The sequence below is a fragment of the Sturnus vulgaris genome, chromosome 3, assembly GCF_052056855.1.
Source record: "Sturnus vulgaris isolate bStuVul1 chromosome 3, bStuVul1.hap1, whole genome shotgun sequence".
In the NCBI taxonomy this organism is placed as follows: Eukaryota; Metazoa; Chordata; class Aves; order Passeriformes; family Sturnidae; genus Sturnus; species Sturnus vulgaris.
The window spans coordinates 8,224,445-8,237,861 of record NC_142245.1 but is presented as its reverse complement, the minus strand read 5'-3'; the positions used below and the strand labels follow the sequence as shown (position 1 = coordinate 8,237,861).

At 45.9% G+C, this 13,417-nt stretch overlaps 1 protein-coding gene across 4 annotated transcripts in view; it reads right to left on the bottom strand.

The window, feature by feature from the left end:
* CHGB (chromogranin B) overlaps positions 1-13,417 on the bottom strand; it is a 64,074-nt gene that overhangs the window by 46,924 nt on the left and 3,733 nt on the right. The window contains exons 1-3 of one of the 4 annotated variants that reach the window (XM_014892639.2): positions 3,376-3,967; positions 2,538-2,656; positions 547-715 (exon numbers count right to left, since the gene is read on the bottom strand). In XM_014892639.2, the coding sequence (XP_014748125.1) occupies positions 547-706 (160 nt within the window). In that variant the 5' untranslated portion in view covers positions 707-715; positions 2,538-2,656; positions 3,376-3,967. Of the gene's footprint in view, positions 1-546; positions 716-2,537; positions 2,657-3,375; positions 3,968-6,701; positions 13,394-13,417 lie in introns of those variants that run through there. The other 3 variants (XM_088160891.1, XM_088160894.1, XM_088160892.1) reach the window with 3 other exon arrangements.

Below are 13,417 nucleotides of genomic sequence, written 5' to 3'. Positions count from 1 at the left end.
CATTACTTCTAAGAATCTAGAGTAGTGGCTGACCTAAAACACTACTTCTGCAGAAGCCAGTCCTCTTTCAAGTGAGGAAACTGCTCTCTTGCAAGAGTTGAACTGAAGCAATCCTCACCACACCATTGTCATTAGCACAAGCAAAGATTCAGTTATTATTATTATTAAAGTAATGGGGTAACAAGGCCACATCCTGAGCTGGTGATGAGCACATGAAAAACATAAGGAAAAGTTTAACAACTCTTCCTACTGACTGTGGTAATTTGAGACAGTGTTTACTCCTGATGTCTGAAGGACTACGTTATTGTCCTTCAGAGAACACATTAAACATGAAGAGTATTGCAGAACATTAGCAGCTGATAGCATCCTCTGAGCTTCTCTCCTGTGTCCCATTTGTCCAGCTGAAGCAGACTGCAGTTCTGGTAAAATTGTGTTTTATGACAGGCAGGTGCGCCAGTACCAGACTGCAGTGACTCAGTCGAACACTGCCTATGAAGATGAAGCATTGGCTGAAGAAGGAACATGTGGAGAAGCAGAAGCTGTTACCTGTGGATTGAGAGGGAAAAACATCCCCAGAAGGATAAAGCTCCTCGCTGTTTTCCGAGCTGTGTGGAGGTGGAAAGTGCTCTGCTAGGTCACAAACAGAGGGGAGGTCCAATATGGTGCTCTCCGAGGTATGACTTGGTGATGTGTCCTTCCCTTCCATGGTCTCCCACTGCAGACAGAAATGAGACTCAGCTGGGTTTTAAGAGCATGAAAAATCTAAGCACAAGTCAACACAAATGATCTGGCATTTTTGTAATGCTTTATGAGATGACAGGAGCTGTTCTAGTATAATCATACTTCAATTAAGAAAATAAAAACAAATTTAAAGATGTAAAGAAGGAACACAGCAAGCCCCACAGGTAACAGCTCTCAGCCTTAAGTAGGATAACTAGGAGACCACAATAAATCCGGCTTTCCTAGAAATACAGCCTCAGGCCACAAAACTAGGAAGCTATGGAGCATATTCCCTGTGTGTGCCATTGAAAAGGAAACATGTTCCACAGGGTCCCTTTCCACTGATGCTGCCACAAGTCTCAGGTTAAACCCATTCCTCCTGGCTTATGTTTACTAGCAGAAAGAAAAAGCATCTTAAATCCTGGTAGCCTCAATCTCACAGGGATGGCAAAAACTTCCTGGCATGGAGACATCAGGGCAGCTGTGTTACATAATCAGTGCACAACACTTTGGAAAACCTTGATTGAAGCATCCCCTCATCCCAACACCTTTTTATCAAGCTTCATCAACCAGTCCACCACCACAGAGGGAAAGAACACATAGTTGGGTGGAGAACAAGACAGGACTGGTGCCACTCAGCTCCACACCAAGGGTTACAGTGAATGGGCAACTCTTTTGAAGAGGATGGATCTGATGTGTTCCAGTCCAGGAGCTCCAAGCACAGTCACAGGAGTGTCTGGGGCAGAAGAGCAGTGAAATAAGAAAAACTTGGTGGGGTAAGAGTGACAAGACCCAGGAACCAGATCGGGTGGTCAGGCAATGGCCTATAACCCTGCAGGCTCACATTTATATTCTTTTCTGTAAAATGAAGACAACAGATTCTTGTCTTGGGGGTATTATCAGTAAGGAATGACAGCCACAATGGACAAGGAAATCCCCAGAATGCATTAGTACTGAAAAACAAATACCCCCAGACATTTTAAAAAAAATAATGTAATTCCTTAGGTGCTTCTTGCCAGCAAAGAGCAAACTAAGCAAACTTGCTGAGCAAACTAAGATATACCTCTGACCTTTGCAAAATGCTGGCCAACTCACTAAGAAAGAGAAGGGAGATGATGGCTCTGATATCAAAGAGCAGCTGCTTTGCCTTAGAGGGAAAAGGTCTGTGCACTCACAGAAAGATTCCAGGAAAAAGACTGTGGAAGGTTAAAACCAAAACAAAGTACACAAGCATCTTCCCCCAACAGAAGCAAACTTCTCCTCTATTGCTCTTCATGCACCAAAATATAAATGATCTGTGCATAAGGAACACAGAGAAGGAAAAACTTTCCTCAAATACTGTGTTTATGATGTGTGCTACTTTTAAGTAGAATAGTATTTTAGAGAACTCAACTACCTATTCCCTTCATTGGTCTGGAAAAACCCCAAAAGCAGACACCACAAGCCCAATGAATTCTATCCCTCCAAGGACAAATGGCAAATTACAGCAATAACAGCTGCTGGTGCGATACCACAGCAGCTTAAGGCTGTCACTGATGGGAGCTGCAGCAGCCCTGGATGTCTCTGCCAGCTGCCTGTGCTGCTTCCCTTCCTTGTCATAGCACAACAAGACTAACAACATTTGCAACCATGTTTTGATCAGACTTAGATAAAACAAAGAGGTATTTAAAAAAAATAGTTTTCTTCTGGATTAGCTCCCTCTAGTCCTACCCCTAAAACCAATGGTGAGACCACAACTGATGGTGTTTGTGAAAAAAGGTTTCAGTCCTGGGCCTTCAGACAAATGAAGGAGATTCACTGTTACCTCCATGACATACCTGGTAGGAGAGAGCACTGGTGTGCAAACAATCCCCTTGGACAAAGTCCAGGAGCAAACAGTTGGCTGCTGCTTCAGGATTCCCTTATTCTTCCTTCACGGTTTGTTAACCCCAGACTGCTGGAATGAAACAAACAGGTCAGTTAGATGCTTTGCACCAGCTGATCTGGCATATGGACAGGGTGACCTTTCAAAGTGCATACGCTAGCCAATGTCAACAGCCAGTCATCACATATACCACTGTTTGTTGGGTCTTTCCTTTTACAGAGGAAAAGTTCTTTTCTAGGAACCAGAAAGAGAACACCTAGTTCTGCCCTTGAACCTTATGACAGCAGTAGAGATCTCCAGGAAAGGGGCTGGTACATCCTAGAAGGGAAGACTTTCTTTACGAGAAGCTGCCAGATGCGCTGTTTATTCAAAACCTATCAAGCAGAGAAGCAAGTAATAGCTGACAACCCTCCCTCCCACCTGTGGAGAGCAGGTATTTCCCCAACAGGTTTATCTCTTGGTGGGTGTCTTGATGTCAACAGCCTGTTCTGTCAAACCTCAGCCAGGAAATGTGTTTTCAGAGGGCCACAAAACTCTCCCTGTAGAGTACAACACAGGCTCAAAAAAACCAAATACTGTTTCCTTTGCCATTACCTCGGTTATTTTCAGTGAGCAACCAGGACAGACATACTTTCAGGCAGAAACTGGATGTTTTTCTGGGCCACCCTCACCCGATGGCACTTCAGCACTACCAGGAATGTCCCACAGGCCTATCCTGAACAGGCTTGCCTGGCTGGCAGCATTGCTGCAGAACGTCATGGATGCAGGAGGGGGTGAGGCACTGGCCTTACCCGCTGCCCCACTCAGCAGCTGAGTGGGCTCTCTTCCTCCCGGCCTCGTTTCTTTCCCCTTTTTCTGCAGGCAATGTTCACGCGTTATTTCAAAAACCACTCCCTCGGCAGTGAAGCGCAACATGAGGGACACAGGGCATGGTGCGAGCCAGGACAATGGTGCGGACCAAAGCTGGAGTACCCCGCGGCCTGGCCACGGCTGCTGCGCCACCCCCTCACCACCTTCCAAGGGGAAATATCGCTACAGCAGTCCAGGAGCAGCCAGAGCTCGAGGGAGGACGGAGTGGAAATAAGGGTAAAGTCAAAAGCGCGGCAGGGCTGCCCCGGGCCGGGCCGCACTCACACAGCCGCGCCTCGGGCCGTCCACGCCGCTGCTGGGCCGAGCGAGGGCCCTCCCGCTCCGAGGCCGCCGAAGGGCTAGGGGAACCGGGCAGAAACCTCACGACCGGGGACAGGCGTGATCGGAGGGCCCCGAGCACGGTTGTTGCTGGGGTAGGAGGGCCAGGGCTGACCCGGACCTGAGAAGCATCAGCGGCAGCAGCAGTGGCAGCGATACCACACTGAACCGCCCAGAGCGGCTGCGCAGGGCCCGAGTTCGGGCCCGCCCCCGCGGGGCGGTGGCTGGGAAGGGAACGGGTGGATTTCAAAACGTGTCCAGCTCGGTTTCCTGACACACGGTTAGTTCGCATTTGTATCCCTGGATTCAGAGGGAAGAGTTTTTGGCAGTGGCAGTCTCCTGGTTTTCCTGGCCTAGCACACTGGGTGCTCAGCGCTTGTCGCTTTATACCGCCGCCCTACAAAGGTGCAGCCTGCCCAAGCCCTGAGCAAGGATGAGCGTGGGGCCGCAGGGTGCAAATATCATAGCGCGGGCTGAGAAAAAAACAACACAATTCCCGCGCGGGACATAAGCTGCCAGCCTTCCTTCGAGGGCTATACGGAGCTCACGGGGGAGATGTGCACCGAGGACGTTTATGCTCCCACCGAGGAATTTCAACAGGCGGCAGAGCGAAAGCTTCGCAAGCCCTGCTCAGCAGCGGGATACAAACCACGCTTGGTCTGGGGCATCCCTTCGCTTCGGCACCTGGCGCGATCCGTATAAGCTGCCACAGCCAAAACAGGCGTGGCGACAAGGACATTGACGGGACACCGACACAGACATCGTGACTCTTATTTGCCAGGGCTTCAGGGAGGGTCACCCACACGTGCTGGGTTCTTCTCCAGCAAAGAGAACATAGTGCAGTGAGTCTGACAGCGTGTGCACAGCACAGCCAGACATCCCAGAGCGGAGGTCAAGGATCCACCCTGTCCCCGTCTTGGCAGGCAGTCGGGAGCAAAGCTGCCGGCCAGCCTGTCGAGAACTGCTGCCAGGGGAGAGCTGGCTGGGCTCTTTAGCACACGTGCTGTGAGAGACTGGGAAGGAGCTGGGAGGTTTTTCCAAGAGCCTTCGGACTTCAGAGTTACTGAGAGCAAACGGAAGTGTTTAGGAAGGAGTTACTAAAAGGAGGAAAACCAGTTTGAAATTCCGTGGCTGCCAAGAGAGCTTTGTTTTTCTCGCAGATGAGCTGGCTTGAGCTGGGAAAGGTCTCCACATGGAGAGCCTTTGGATCTGTGTTTGAGGCACAGCTGTGACTCTGCCTTGCCCTTACAATGTCTCTCGAGCCAGGCCTGGGCGTTTGGGGTCACTGCACAAGTGGAGATGCAAACCTAGCTACGCCCTGAGCTGTAACTAACTCTGGACTCTGCTCTAGTGCTAGGCTACCTCTTGCCAGTCATATCTGTCCCCAGGAACTACCCATCCCTCTCTGGGGGCATTCTGTGACCTGGAAGACAGCACCCCAGCCCTTCATTTCCTTGCAGGGATTGGACCTGGAGCTGAGCTGTGGAATGCAAAACACCAGCAGAATTGTTTTATTTAGCTCTGGGAGTGCATGCAATATTGCAGCATCCAGAAAACAGCCATCTCTGTAATTTCACCCCACTGGATCATTTGAAGTCTCTGCCACTAGAAAAGCTCTGGCAGTGGGGAACACCACTGGCTCCTGGAAAAGTCAGGAGCTCCAGCAAACTGAACTGCCAAGGAAGCTGTAGTACTTATTAACAAACATACACAGCTTACTAGTTTATATTTGTCATACTGGGTGGGCAGCCAAGTCTTTGAACTTCATTTCCCTCCTCTACCTCACCAGAATGAGGAGGTCCTGCAGTGCTGGCACCCCCACCATTGTAGTCTACACATAATCTTTCTTGTTATCAGCAAAAAGATTAAGTTTGCCTTTAGTATTTAGGGCAAGTCTCTAAGTATGTACTACACTCCCTTTTATCAGCATCTTGTTGTTAGCACACGATAAAACTATACCAGCAGTCATGTCTGAAGCTGGTTAAAATAGAAGGTACATAAGAGCTAGGAAACTCAGAATTAAACCCCCACCCCTGACATTTACCGAAGATCAGACTACTGAGAGTCAACTGGGGAAAAGGAAATGCATTTTCTGACTATTGCAGTTCTGTCACAATGAGATTTTTCAGTGCTGTGTCAGGGCCAGATTGTACAAGCTGTACAGTTCCATGTCATTGAAGATAATGTGTACCTGCCAACTAAATATCTTAAATACTTAATACATAACATGAAGTCTGTCTTCACAAACAGCAGAACTTGCACATTCATGTCTTTTCAGTCCTTTCCCACTGTCACACCGCAGGGAAGTCTGCCTACTTCCTTCTTTCTTACACAATAGCTCAAAGTTACTTTAGTACCTCAAAGCAGGGTAGCAGCTGAATGAATAGAAGCTCATCAGCTAATAGAAGCTGAAGGGATGCTAAGGAGATGTGAACAAGGTTGATTTTGTTGAATTTACAAAGATTGTTTTGTTGATTAACAGAAATGATTAAACCAAAGTTTGTAGTTTATACTTCAGTGTTTTGAGTTCACTCCTCACCGTGAACTAGTCCTTTGTTCTCAGAACTAAAAGCAAGAAAAAATATCAGTATATTTGAATTTATTAACTGCATGCATTTTACTTCTCAGCTCAAGACACTGTTACTAAAACAGATGGAGTATCAGGCTCCATCCTAGTTTCCATTCTGAAGCTTTCCCCAAGCACTGCAGACAGTGTTTTAGTGGTCTTTGCTCTGGAAAATCCTCTTGCGGTTACCCCAGGAATGAGTGTTTATAGGCTTCAGGCCAGTGTGAGTGAGAAACACCTCTTCAAACCCATGAGATGAGAAACAACAGCTGGCAACTCATCTCCACTCCTTCTAGACCAATGAAGTTTGCTGACAGCACTGCAAATAGCAAAAAGCAGAGGAAGGCTGTAAGAAAAGCTCTTTTTCACCACGCCACTATTGCATAAAACATAAGACATCCTGGCATTCTCAGTTCACTTTTTCATGATCATCATTCCTTCATGTAGAGCTGTGTCCTTTGTGTGCACACTACAGTACAGCATTGAAAGTGCAGCTCAGCTGCAGAGACAAAACACATTAAAAGCTGTATTATCCATCCTGATTCCTATCAAGGCCAGACCAGGGAATAGAATACTTGTGGGAATATACTTGCTTACCTGGGGGAAAAAAAAGAGGTTGTTTACCCTAAAACTCATTGATTTATCCATCTGTGTTACTTGATCTGATGAAGAATATTACAGTCCCTCCAAATTTGCCAAAGCTTTCAGGCCCACATAAAAAGACAGTGTGTGTTTCATGTTCTGCCACATCAAAGGCAATCAATCAAATCAGCAAACCTCCTTCTGAAGGGTCAGTGCCACTTAAACTGAAATACCCCTTCTGGTCATTACTATCTCCAGGCAGTGATAACTGCAGGGCTAATGCCTTTCAGAGCTTGGACTGAGCTATCACAGAGAATTGATTGCTGACTCAGGTTCCTGGTTAACTCTAGGGTTAGCATGTAAGCTATTTTACCTGTCTTTCCAACTTATAAGCTAATCCACCTGTCTTTCTTACCCACAGTCAAGCAGGCATCTCCCAAGTTCCTCCAACCTCATAAGCTCTATTCTGGTAATAGTATTTCTCTTCAAGACAGGTGAAGTTCATGAGCAGTGAGCAGTCGTCTGCATTACAAAAAGTGGGTCAGCCAGGCAATCAAAAATATTCTTGGCCTTCTCTTCCCTGGCCATAAGACAAGTAATGCTTTTTGCTTCCTCCTTCAATAACAAGAGGATTAAGCCTTTTGCTTGCTGCAGTCAACACCCTGAGGTACAGGAAGCCTCAAAGACCAAATGTTATTTTCTGCTGTACTATGTGCCAGTAAATTGACTTCTATTTTTTTTTCTTTTTTTATTAATCCCTTGTTATGGCTGTGACCTGCTTTTTCTGGTATCTGACTTTTTAAGGTGTCACTTCTAAACACTAAATCATAGCATCCAGTTCATGTATTAATACCATGTCTTAGAATTTTGTGATGCCAGGAGAAACTGGTTTTCTCTTCAGAAAGTAGTTTACTGTGGCAGAGGTTGGACAATGTCAATGTTGGGGATATTTCAGTACAAGCAGGAGCAGGAATTTTTTTCTTACAATTCTGTACCAAATCCCACCTCTCTCCTTTGAGATCCCCTGCTAGAATGGGTGCAGAAGCATGCCTTCCAGTGCTCTGAGTGATTATTACCTCCCCTGTGTTTTGGGCTACCTCCTTGGCATCTGCTGCTGCTTGAACCCACTTTGAATGAAAGCTTTTTAGGACCTAAGACTATTATTCCTGTTTTGTACAAGATTTTAGCACTGTGGATGCTGATATAGGGCTCTGTGGGGTCTCATTTCCTCTCTTCTGCATCACAGTTCACTAAAATAAAACAAGAGCATTATGTGACTCAGGAGTAGGCATGAAGCACAGTCTAACTTAGCTCTCATGATGCACCTAAGCACAGCTTGGGTCTCCCTTAACTAGCATCCTGTTTCCTTCTGCCAGACTTCTCCTCTTGCACTGCAGTTCTGTTTAAGTCCCCACACCCTTTCATTCCTGCTGCCCAGGAGTTTTGTTGATCCCAATCGCTCTGCCTGGCTGTGACACAGCTGCTGCCCATGGCAATGCATGTAAAGCAGAGATATTTGGAGTTCATAAGCTCATGTCTCAGTCTCCCTTTGGGGAAGAATCACTCTTTAACCATTGGTTTATCCTCTGCTGTTTATCCCCTTGCCTTCTTGAACCAAGTGATCAACAGTCTCTTCAGTTTCTTAGTCAGTGTACACACCAGCCAGCAATAGGACTCATTTAATTCTGGCAGGGAGCATGTGTCTGAGTTTCCAGTTCTTGTATCCCTGGGATCTGGATGGAAATTGTTATAGCTGGACCTTCATCCGTCTATACACACATAAATATCCACCAGGCATATGTCATGTTCTCATGCTGTTGAGCCTTCAGGGAATTTCCAAAAGATGCTTCCAGCCTCACTTGAAGTAAACAGTCACAGGAGAACAGTCACAGTCTGGCTTCTTGCCTGGATCTTCCCGCACCTGCTATAGCATGGAGGTACAGCAAGAAGTGTCATTGCAGTAATTATGCACTTCTCTCCACTGGAAGACCTCCTGTGTTTAGGAGCTGAGCTCACTTCCTTGGCTTTCTACACTGCTAGGGTGTCTCCCCTGTCCAGTAGCAGGCTTTTGTTATCACCAGCACACCAGCTCTGAGCTCATTACCTAACAATCTGTTAGATTGGATCGAAGAGTTCAAAAGTAACCTGAGATAAGCACGTCCACATTGACCCTGTTTTTCCTAGACACCAGACCAAAGTAAAGAGTCCGGTCTGTCATCTAAAGGTCTGGTGTTCTGCAGGTGGGTGATGATGAATAGTGAAACTGAAGGGCAGAGATTGTAGAGTGCCCAAAGAAAACACCTTCTGCTCTCACACAGGGTTATCTGCTACCTCAACAGCTGTATTGTTTCAGGGAACTTCTGAGTAGTTTTTGCAGTTGTGAACACATAATTTTACTGTAATTGAGTTTTCACTTATAGGACATAGACTGGACAATGGCTTTGGTATTAATTTTGCCCACCAATTTTAGGAGAGCATCTTTAACTTAAAAGGGAGGCTCCATTCTGATCCCATTCAGGGTTTCTTGATTTGACAGTGTTATTACCTGCCCCATATGTTATGGTAGGGTATGTTGGGGCTTTGGGGTTTTTTTGGAGGATTTATTAATTTTTCTGTCATTTCTGGATAAAGTCTGGCCCTCTGTGAGGTTTGTTCAAGATGTGTCTACCTTTAACCCCTGCATTCTGTGTGAGTCAAAAGCTCACTGAAAGTCAGGCTTGTGTCAGTGCTCCTGCATGGGAGCGACACTGCTGAGCTGTAGCTCTCTGCAAAGACAGCTGCTTGTGGAAAGTGGCAAGATTGTGCTTAGAGAGATGTTGCCTTCTAGCTATTCTCCAAGAATCCACCTGGGCAGGGCAGGGCAGAACACGGCAGGGCAGGGCAGAGCACAGCAGGGCAGGGCAAGAAAGGGCTTTTTCCTGAGTTGTGAAATGCTCACAAAGTCCTGCTGCTTTCCCTGGAAGGCCTGGCAGTAATACCAGAAAAAAAAAAAAAAGTTTCTCTTTACTGGTTGGAGCTATCAGCAGTGAGTAAGTGGGTTTGGGCTTTCCTTTTCTGAGCTGTCAGCAGAGTAGAAGCACAATGGAAATTGTCCCCCAGGCTGGAGCTAAACCTGGCAGAGTGAAGTTCTAATGCACAAATTGATCTTCCCCTCAGCCTGGTCAGCCTTCAGCTGGACTTTGAGTATCCACATGAGCTGCCTTGATCCAGTATGACCAACACTGAGAACATGCTGTTGTGCAATGAATCTATGTGAGCACCTCAGAAGGAAATGCAAACTGTCATTCTGACCTCTTGCTTCACTCTTCACAGCTCCAAAAGCTCCCAAACTGGAAGGTTTAAACCAACAATATTTTTTGTTTAAAGAGATTGTAGCCTCGTTGCTGGCTTTAGGCTGCTGTTGCTGATGTCCTTATAGTTGAATTTATCCATGACCTCCCAAAAGTATGGAGAGTCCATCCTTTAGGAGTAGGAAGAGCCACGCAGCTTCCAGGGCTGGCACTGCTGCAGCTCAGCCATTCCCTCCCCATTCAGCTTCTCCATTTCCAGTGCTCACACAGCTCGGGAGAAAGAAAACACAGGCCTTGGGATTGCACTGAGGCAGGAGAACCCCACAAGACCTCTGCCCTGCTGGGGCATAATTTCATACACTGTGTTCCTGAGTCAGCGGAAGTCAGCCTTGAATTCCTTGGATGAAAGCATCAGACTGAAACTGCCTTAAGCCCTGAAAGTGAGCAGATACAGAATCAACTCTGCCTCTGGCCTAAGGCTTCTTTATTGCCTAAAGGCAAAGACACTTTCCAAATAGAGAGCTGTTCTTAGTCTCCAATGTAAGCTCCTTAACTGCTCTTCTGGAGTGTTCCCTCCCTAATATTTTATTTTTAGATTAGCTATTTTTAAGAGATTGCTTGCTGCCTACTTAGAGTTTTTTGATGCTCACATTTCTCAGTACTGAACACTGTTTTATTTGCAGTTACGTCACACCAATTATTTATCTACTGGCTGGATCACAGAATTTGACCTTGGCAGGCATGGAACAGAGACATCTAATTAAAAAACACTCAAGTTACTAAAAGAAAAAAAGAAAATAAAAATCAAAGCTGCAATGACTCAGTCACTGGTTCACACACAGCAGATTCTCAGGGTGGAGACCTCTTTTCCAAGGGTGATGCAATCTGCAAGTCTTGACCTCTCAGCAGTTTTAAAACCAGAGTATAATGCATAGAATTTGTCAAAGTATTTCAGGGTTGTTACACTGACAGATATTCCTCTTGTATTTTCAATTGTAGCTTCAATCTTTCAACATTTCTCCCTAAAAAGCAGCCAAGGAGGGAGCAGAGAGATTCCTAATTCCCTCAGAAAAATACCCTGAGTTTGCTGATGGACATCTACCAACTGCAGGGACCTACTGAACAAGCATCCTCAGCTCCCAGTGCCAGCCAGACCTTCTCAGCATCACACAAGCCACTTAACATGACTTTCACTCCTATCACCAGTGCCTTTCCCATTGCTCCCAGCTCAGTGGATGGCCCTACAAGATCTTACAAGCAGCTCCCTGGCTCCACACAGCCCTGCCTCTGCATGGACACCTCTTGTGCAACCTGGTCAAGCTCATGCAGCAAATACTTGGATGAAGTGTGGCTAACTGTAGTGGGAGGGTCCTCAGCCTGGGGAATTTCTGTACCCTTTTATACTAAAAAAGAAAAGATCAGTGTGCCTAGGTATGGATACCACTTGTGCTTTTAGTAAGGGACTACCTAATTTGGAATGAAGAAATTTGTCACCCTTTTTGCCCCAGAAAGGCATCCCAAGTACTCTGTAATGCAGGCTTGTGTTTTTTGAAGGTTTCTGTGAGCTGTCACCAAGTCCCTGATCCCAAGACAGAAACAGGCCCAATATTTGTAAACTTGTTACCACTTTTTTTTTCCTTTTTAAAACCCAATTATGGAGGAAAAAAATATCAGCACACGTGAACATAGCCAGAAATCTGAGCAGTCTGAGCTGCCTATGTCTCTGATTTTGATCAGGCCTTCAAAATCAAGGGATGGCAGGTCCACGACCTGTCAAATCAAAACTCCTCTCCAGCAATAAATAGAGATTTGGGGGTATTTGTGTGTAGAGGCATCAGAAACAGCTGAGAAGTAGGATACATCTCTCTGCTATTCAGCTACTGAGTAAAAGAAATCCCTGTGTGCCCATGTAACACTCTCTTGGCTTGTTACAAGCCCACAAAACCCTTTCAGGCTGTTGCTACCAATTTTTCCTCCTGATGGAGACAACTTTGCTTGGATCTCAAGTGCTCAGATTTTACTCAAATCTGCTTTTGGGTAGAAAAAGCAGCATCCTTCTGCCTATTCTGCACCACAGTCCTGTCTGGAAGTTACACAGAGACCATACTACACTTTCAGTCACTGTGGCTTTGCACTGCAAGTCTTTCCAATCCAAAGCCAGAAGATCAAAATCAAATGTTTCCAAGTCACATGATGACTGAGCTGATAAGAAGTATTGAATTTCTGGAATGCAGACATTTTGGAGGAGAATGTATCACTTTTCAGTGGCTGTTAGAGTAGATTAACATCTCCATGGAAGTCATACATATTCAACCTAACAAGGTAAGCTTAGCAGCTTGCAGTTTTAGCTAATCTTATCGAGGAAAAACAGTACACGAGGAGGGCTTCTGATGCATGACCACAGCATCAATAATGAATCTCTGTAAAGAAAATCCCTATTCCCCAGCTACACCAAAGAGAAAACTGAAAAGGCTTGATTATATCCCAGAAGCTCCAGCTGGTCCTATTCTTCTGACCCAGGTTACTCAGGTCCCAGCATCACAGAGCAGATGCTGCCCATAGCAATTTTTGTTGCAGCACTGAAAGATTCAAGCTAGCAGTACATTCCAAACAGCAGCATCAGTACAGACAAGTGAGCCAAGACATTTGTAGTGTCTTTTTGAAGACCCATGAGGGGCTAACCAGTAGCTGCACTTAGGCCCCCAAATCACTGCTGGAGCTTGTATGTAAACAGCATAGAGGGTTTTTTTTTATTTTAAATGCTAAAAGCAAAGAAATGGTTTCTATACAGTATCCATTTTTACTTTCTTCCCATTGTTTCTTCTTACTAGAGGTCATGTCCGTCCTTCCTTCCTTCCTTCCTGGAATCCTTCCTTCCTGGAATCCTTCCTTCCTTCCTGGAATCCTTCCTTCCTGGAATCCTTCCTGGAATCCTTCCTTCCTGGAATCCTTCCTTCCTTCCTGGAATCCTTCCTTCCTTCCTGGAATCCTTCTTCCTGGAATCCTTCCTTCCTTCCTTCCTGGAATCCTTCCTTCCTTCCTGGAATCCTTCCTTCCTGGAATCCTTCCTGGAATCCTTCCTTCCTGGAATCCTTCTTTCCTTCCTGGAATCCTTCTTCCTGGAATCCTTCCTTCCTTCCTTCCTGGAATCCTTCCTGGAATCCTTCTGTTATGAATGATGTTCTATTTTTCCCAATTTATCAAGCA